The sequence below is a fragment of the Tupaia chinensis genome, unplaced genomic scaffold, assembly GCF_000334495.1.
Source record: "Tupaia chinensis unplaced genomic scaffold, TupChi_1.0 Scaffold138400_2, whole genome shotgun sequence".
NCBI lineage: Eukaryota > Metazoa > Chordata > Mammalia > Scandentia > Tupaiidae > Tupaia > Tupaia belangeri.
In genome coordinates this window covers 207503-215072 of record NW_006198298.1, presented here as the reverse complement: position 1 = coordinate 215072, position 7570 = coordinate 207503, and the positions used below count along the sequence as shown (strand labels likewise).

At 39.5% G+C, this 7570-nt stretch overlaps 1 protein-coding gene and 1 pseudogene across 2 annotated transcripts in view; both read left to right on the top strand.

Annotated features, from left to right (window-relative positions):
• Positions 1–2288, top strand: part of RGN (regucalcin) — a 20870-nt gene extending 18582 nt beyond the window's left edge. For both annotated transcript variants that reach the window (XM_006161275.3, XM_006161274.3), the window contains exons 6-7: positions 1066–1220; positions 1871–2288. In XM_006161275.3, the coding sequence (XP_006161337.1) occupies positions 1066–1220; positions 1871–1921 (206 nt within the window). In that variant the 3' untranslated portion in view covers positions 1922–2288. The remainder of the gene's footprint in view (positions 1–1065; positions 1221–1870) is intronic.
• Positions 2289–2334: 46 nt separating this feature from the next.
• On the top strand, positions 2335–3402 carry LOC102477957 (60S ribosomal protein L32 pseudogene; annotated as a pseudogene).
• Positions 3403–7570: the final 4168 nt, after the last annotated feature.

Here is a 7570-nt window from a genome sequence, read left to right as displayed (position 1 = left end):
TTCTCGCTTTCTGTCTCTATGTCTCTCTCTGTCTGTCTGGCAAGTGCACGCGCCCTATAGCAAAAACCTCTCAAAAAAAAAGAAAAAGAAAAAAAGTACAGTTAGCTATGTGGGATCCAGCCACCTTAACCACCATGCCACCAGCTGTCCCCACTCTATAGTACTTAATGGAAAAAAATAAGCAAACTTTCTTTTAAAAATAAAAATAAATAGGGACCAGCAGATAGCATAATGGTTATGTTGCTAGACTACCACATGGCTGACCACAGTTCAAGTCCTGGACCCGGCAGTTGAAACTCACGCCAGGCGTGTGTGCATATATGCCCAAATTCCTGAGAAGAGAATGGAGGAGAAGGGATTGCAGCGTGACCATCCCCCCAGGGAGTGATTTCTTGCTTTCTGTCTTTCTCTGTCTCTCTAGCAAGCACATGCGGCCTATAGCAAAAATTTCTCTCTAAATAAATAAATAACACATTGTCAGGGAAGGTAGATAAAATATACGGTTGAAATTTTTTAATTGCCTGAGGGTGAGTTTGCTCACTAGAGAAAGAGAAGAGGCAAGAGAAAGCACCCTCCCCAATGGGATGTGGTCATTCCACAATCCCTTCTCCATTTCTCCCTCTTGTTGGGATTTAGGGCATGTATGCACACATGCCTGGAGTGTTTTTCAAGCCGCCAAGGTTAGGATTCAAACCGCGTGGTTAGCCAGGTGAGATCTGATTCCCTTAGCCACCAGGCTGGCCTTTATGGATGAATTCTGACCTCCATAATTGTCTTAGAACTTCCCTGTTACTCTGCAAAAGGTCCAGAAATGTTACACAATTTCAGAATTGCTAGAACTAAACTTTTTTTAAGATTTATTTTATTTAACCTTTATTTATTTATTTATTTTAATTTGGCCAGAGAGGGACACAGTGAGAGAGAGAGAGAAAGCGAGAAAACAAGCTGCCAGGTCCAGGATTCGAACCGCGGTCGGCCATGTGGGAGTTCAGTGCCATTTGACCACCATGCCACCTGCCAGCCCCAACAGAACTAAACTTTAAATAAAATGTTTTGGTGGTCTAGGGAAAAGACTCCAAACTGTGAAGTTGCCTGTTGAAAAAACAACTTCATGCTGCTTCGGAGGGAAGGATTACTCTGAAATGTATGTGACCTGTGCCCGGGATGGACTAGACCCTGATGGTCTTTTGAAGCAACCTGAAGCTGGTGGAATTTTTAAGGTGACACAGCAAAATTTTTCTATTTTAGAGATGGGGTCAGGGGTTAAGTAAATGAGTAAATAGTACCTTCACATATTTCCAAACCACAATTTTAGTTAACAAGCTCATCATACTAGATTTAAAAACATTTTATTTTGATTTTCTGGAAAATCGTCTGGTAAATTCAAAATTATGTGTTTAGCCTACTTTGCCCTACACTTTAAAAACATTTTTTTTTTTGCTTTAAGACAGTATTTTCAAACACGTTTATAAGATTGTTTTGATTGTTACTTGTTTGTTTTGATTTCATAAGCATATTTTCAAGCTTTTAACATTGCTTTGACAACAAAACAGACACTGATAAAAATCATAGTCCTTTTGTGATGAAAAGAAATACAGAAATGTAGAAACTCCTTTCTTAATAAGTGGGAAGATAATAGAAATAAATTCAGTTTTAAATCTAAGTTATAAATTGTCACAGATTAGATTGTAATCTACATGAATAATTAGGTTGAGCCATAAATATCTAACCAAGTAATTCCTTTTTATGATAGGAAATAAAGCAAGGATAATAGGTGGCTGAGTATATTATTATGAATCATAAAAATGCTTTTGACGAATACTCATAAATGACCTTTGTCAAAGTTTCTCTCTTTTTCCTTTTTCAACAGATAACTGGACTGGGGGTCAAAGGAATTGCCCCATATTCCTATGCAGGATGAGTGACAGGTCTTCTTTCCTGATGGAAGAAATCTTGAAGGCAACTAGAAAATTCTGGGGCTGAAATTTCAATCTAGTCAGAAAAAATAAAGTGAATTTATTATTAACAAGATTAAATTTAATTTCCAATTTTTAAAAGGTAGAACATTTTTAACAAGGAATGATATGTGGTTTTTATAAGGCCTTCTGTAAAAGGCACTAAAGAAATGCAAAGATATGTTCAAGTGTCAACCAGCCTCTTTACTCTGCAAATTGCTGGAGGGCGGGTAGAGGAAGAAGGGACTATATTCTTTATTCTGCATTCTACACTTAGTATACCTAAAACTTCCAAAAACTAATAAATAGTAACTTGTTAATGACTATTTACAACTATATGCCTTTTTATTTTCATCATAATATTACAAAATATACCTCAATGCTAACTTATCTTGATATTACTCTTCCCGTATGTTATTTTACAAACTAAAATACTGCCAGAGGATAAGATTCAAGTTCCCTAGCAAAATTCATTGTTCTAACTGCCACCTACTGGATATAAAAGGAATATAACATTTTAGAAAGAATTAAAAAAAAAAAAAAAAGCTTTATTGAATTATAATGAGCCTGTACATATTTAAAATGCACAATTTGATGGGGCCAACCAGGTGATGTGGTCAGGGCAGCTGGATCTCACATGTCTAACCACCCAGTTCAAGTCTCGGACCAAGTGGCTTGGAAAACATGCCAGGTGCATATGCGTATATTCCTAAAATTCCAAGAGGAAATGAAGTAGAAGTGATTGCAATGTGGCCATTTCTCCAGGGGCTGCTCTCTCACTTTTCCTCTATCCTTCTCTCTCTCTGTGTCTCTAGTGAGCACACACACCGATAGCACTTCAGCCTCTCTGTCTGCCAGTCTCCTCTCCCCAGGAAACCACTGATCTGCTTTTTGTCACTGTAAATTCAAAATTGGGTAGTGTGCTCTCTTCCTTGGCGCTGCCTGTGGAGGTGGCTGTGGAGGCGTCGTGGCTGCCCTCAGGCCCCTCATGAAACCGAAGATGGTCAAAAAGAGGACCAAGAAGTTCATCCGGCACCAGTCAGACCAATATGTCAAAATTAAGTGCAAAACTGGCGGAAACCCAGAGATATTGACAACAGGATGCGGAAGAGATTCAAGAGCCAGATCTTGATATCCAACATCGGTTATGGGAGCAACAAGAAAACATAACACATGCTGCCCAGCAGCTTCCATAAGTTCCCGGTTCACAACATCAAGGAGCTGGAAGTGCTACTGATGTGCAGTAATTCTTACCGTTTTGAGATCGCCCACAACGTCTCCTCCAAGAACCGCAAGGCCATCGTGGAACGAGCAGCCCAGCTGGCCATCAGAGTCACCAATCCCAATGCCAGGCTGCGCAGTGAAGAAAACAAGTAGAGGGACCAGCAGTTAGCATAATGGCTATGTCGCTGGACTCCCATGTAGTTGACTGCGGTTCGATTCCCTGACCCAGTGGCTTAAACTCACGCCCGGCACGTGTGCGTGCGTGCCCAAGATCCAAGAGGAGAATGAAGGAGAAAGGATTGCGGTGTGGCCATCCCCCCTGGGGGGTGATTTCTCACTTTCTGTCTCTCTGTCTCTGTCTGTCTCTCTGGCAAGCGCATGCACCCTATAGCAAAAAACCTCTCCCCCCCCAAAAAAAAGGAAAAGGAAAGAACGTGTAAACAGCTCATGTGCACATTTTATTTGTTTCTAAATAAAGCCACAAACCACCCCCCCCAAAAAAAAATGGGTAGTGTGATTTTTCCAACTTTGTTCTTTTTCAAAATTGTTTTAGCTATTTCAGTTCCTTTGGCCTTCCATATCAATTTTAGAATTAGCATAACTGTTTACAAAAGATCCTAATAAAACGTTAATTAGAATTGCTTGGGACCAGCAGTTAGCATAATGGCTATGTCGCTGGACTCCCATGTAGTCGACCGCAGTTCGAGTCCCAGACCCAGTGGCTTAAACTCACACCGGGCACGTGTGCGTGCGTGCCCAAGATCCCGAGAGGAGAGTGGAGGAGAAAGGATTGTGGCGTGGCCATGCCCCCTAGGGTGTGATTTCTCGCTTTCTGTCTCTCTGTCTCTCTCTGTCTGTCTGGCGATTGCACGTGCCCTATAGCAAAAAGCTCTCCAAAAAAAAAAAAAAATAGAATTGCTTTAAATCTGTAGAATAATTTGGAGAGAATTGGCATCTTCACTATTTTTTGAGTCTTCTAATCCATAAACATGGCATGTCTCTCCAATAGTTAGGTCTTCTTCATTTTTTTTCCCAAATGTTACCAGAGGGCACATTTGCTCACCAGAGAGAGAGAGAAAGTAAGAAAGCACTACCCCCGTGGGAAATGGTCATGCTGTAATCCCTCCTCCTCCTTTTGGTATTCTGGGCAGGCACACACACGTACCTGGTATATTCCTCAAGCTACCAGATCCTAAACTTGAACTGTGCAGTCAGCCATGTGGGATCCAGCTGCCTCAACTACCACACCACTGGTTGGCCCAGGTCTTCAACTTCTTTCATCAGCTTTTTGTGTGTTTCAGCATGCAGATCTTGCACATGCTTTGTTGGATTTATATCTAAGTATTTCATTTTTAGAACTATTATAAACATTATCATTTCTTATTCTTTGTTTCCAATTGATCATTGCTTATTTATGATTGGCATTTGTAGGTTCATCTTGTATCTGATGGCTTTACTAAACTCACTGATTAGTTCTAATAGTATTTCTGTAGCTTCTCTTGGTTTCTTTGGATATATAACTATATCTTTTGTGAATAGAGATAGTTATTTCTTCCTTTCCAATCTCTATGTTTTCATTTCCATTTTTTAAAGAATTATTTATTTAATTCTATTCGTTATTACTATTTTTTAATTTGACCGATAGAGAAAGAGAAAGAAAAAGTGAGAAAGCAAGCCTCCAGGTCTGGGATTCGAACTGCAGTCGGCCATGTGTTAATCCAGCACCTTTATCCACCATGCCACCTGCCGGCCCCTCATTTCAGTTTCTTGACTTATTGCACTGACTTAGACTGCCAGTACTATATTGAATATGAATAGTAATGGCACAACTACTTGTTCCAGTCTTAAGAGAAAAACATGCAGTCTTTGAGTATTTAATATGATGTTAGCTGTATGAATTTTTGTGGATGCTCTGCCCTTCCTCAGGTTGAGAAAGTTGCCTTCTAGTCTCATTTTCTGGGAGAGTTTTTGTTTGTTTGTTTGTTTGTTTGTCACGGATGTATTTTGTCTAATGCCTTTTCTGCATTCATTGATGTGATCATGTGGATTTCCTTTAAACTGTCAATATCATAGATTCTTTCATTCCTAGGACTAACCCCCATTGGTCATGGTATATTATTTTTATGTGTTGCTAGATTCAGTCCTCCAAAATTTTGTTGAGGGTTTTTTGTTTGTTTGTTTTTGCTATAGGGCATGTGCCCTTGCCAGAGAAAGAGCTAGAAAGTGAGATATCGCCCCACTCATCTCCCCAGGAGGAAGGCCATCCCTCAACCCCTTTTCCTCCATTCTTCTCGTGGGACTTTGGGCACACACACATACACACCCCATGGGTTTTTCAAGCCACAAGGTCTGAGACTTGAAATGAGCTGTCAGCCATGTGGGATCCAGTACTTTAACCTGTATATCACCTGCTGGCCCAGGGATTTTTAAATCTATGTTGATGAGACATATTAGTCTCTACTGTCTTTGGGGTTGACATCAGGGTAGTAATTGCCTTTATAATATGAGTTGGAAAGTATTCCTTCTTTTTTATTCTCTGGCAAAGTGAATGTACAATAGTTATTTATTCTTTAAACATTTGGCAGAATTCACCAATGAAACCATTGGTGGATGGTTTCCTGGAAGTTTCCTTTCAGAAATGTTTCAACTTTTCTTAATATTACAGAGTCATTTGGGCTACCTATTTAATCTTGGTAAAGTTTGGTAGTTTTCAGACTTTGGAGGACTTTTTTTTTTTTAAATACTTGGCACATTTCTTTTTTTAATTTAAAAAAAGTATTTTTATTTTAAAAATACAGAACTATTTTTTTAACAGAGAACTTAACATTCTTTTGTCTTTTAATGTTTCTTCCCTTTGCACTTCATACCCACCTTCTACAATCCACCCTCTACAACCCATTTCTCTCCCATACAATCTCTGATATCTACACTTATTCTTTCTACTATCATATCCTGTGATCCTGCCATTTCTGCTATAGAATGCAAACATTCTGTACATGTGGAGTGGGGAAAAACAGTATCTTTCAAAGTCTGGCTCACTTCACTTAACATTAAGTCTTCTATATTAATCCATTTTGAATCAAATGATAGGGTCTCATTGTTTCTTATGGCTAATTTTCCATAGTATTTATGTGCCACAATTTTTCAACCCGGTCATCAGTTTTGGGACACTTAGGTTGATTCCATGTCTTAGCAATTATGAATAAAGATGCAATAGACATGGCTGTGCAAGTGTCTTTCCAACTGAGTGTTTTCTTGTCCTTTGAGTAAATACCAAGGAGTAGGATTACTGAGTCATATGGTAGTTCTATTTGTAGGTGGATTGTTTGCTTGTTTTTTAGATTTTTGCCATAGGGCACGTGCACTCAATGGAGAGAGACAAGGAGAGACAGAGAGAGGGGGAAAGTGAGAAATCACCCCTGGGAAATGAACACACTACAATCCCTTCTCCATTCTTTTCTCAGGATTTAGGGCATGTACACATGCACCTGGTGTGTTTCTTAAGCTACCAGGTCCAGGATTTGAATGCGGAGTTGACCATGTGGAATCCAGTGCCTTAACCATCATGCTATCTTCTGGCCCCTTATTTATAGGTTTTTGAGGAACCTCAATATTGTTTTCCACAGAGGTCATGCTAATTTACATTCCAACAAGACAACCCTCAGAATGGGAGAAAATATTTGCACATTATTCCTCGGATAAGGAATTGATAACCAGAATAAACAGGGAACTCAAGCAGCTCACCCATAAAAAAATGTATAATCGAATTTTAAAATGGGCAAATTAACTGAATATACAACTCTCTAAGGAAGATTTACGAATAATCAAAAGTATATTAAAAATGTTCAAAGTCTCTTCAAAAGGGAAATGCAAATTATAACCACCGTGAAATACCATTTAACTCTAGTTAAAATGGCTAGGTTTAAAACAATAAAGAATGAGGTGAAGCAGTTACGTCACTGGACTCCTACATGGCCAACTGTGATTTGAGTCCCAGATCCAATGGCTTCAAAATCAGGCCAGGGAGCTCGACAGGTTAGCCCAAGATCCCAGGAGAAGAATAGAGGAGAAAGGATTGTGGCGTGGCCATCCCCCCTAGGGGGCAATCTCTCTTTTCCTCTCGCAGTCTCTTTTTCCTCCCGCAGTCTCTGTCTCTCTCTCTCTCTTTCTGGGGAGCGCACACACCCTAAGGTGAAAACCTCTACCGGAAAAAAAAAAAAAAGAAGAAAGAAAGAAAGAATGGCAAGTGCTGGCAAGGCTGTGGTGGGAAAGAATTGGTCATTTTATTTAATTTGTGAAATTTACATGGGTAGAGTTGTTCAGTTTCCTTATTATCCTCTTTTTTTTTTTTTTTTGGAAGTTTTTTGTTTTGGGCGGGGGTGGTTGCCCGA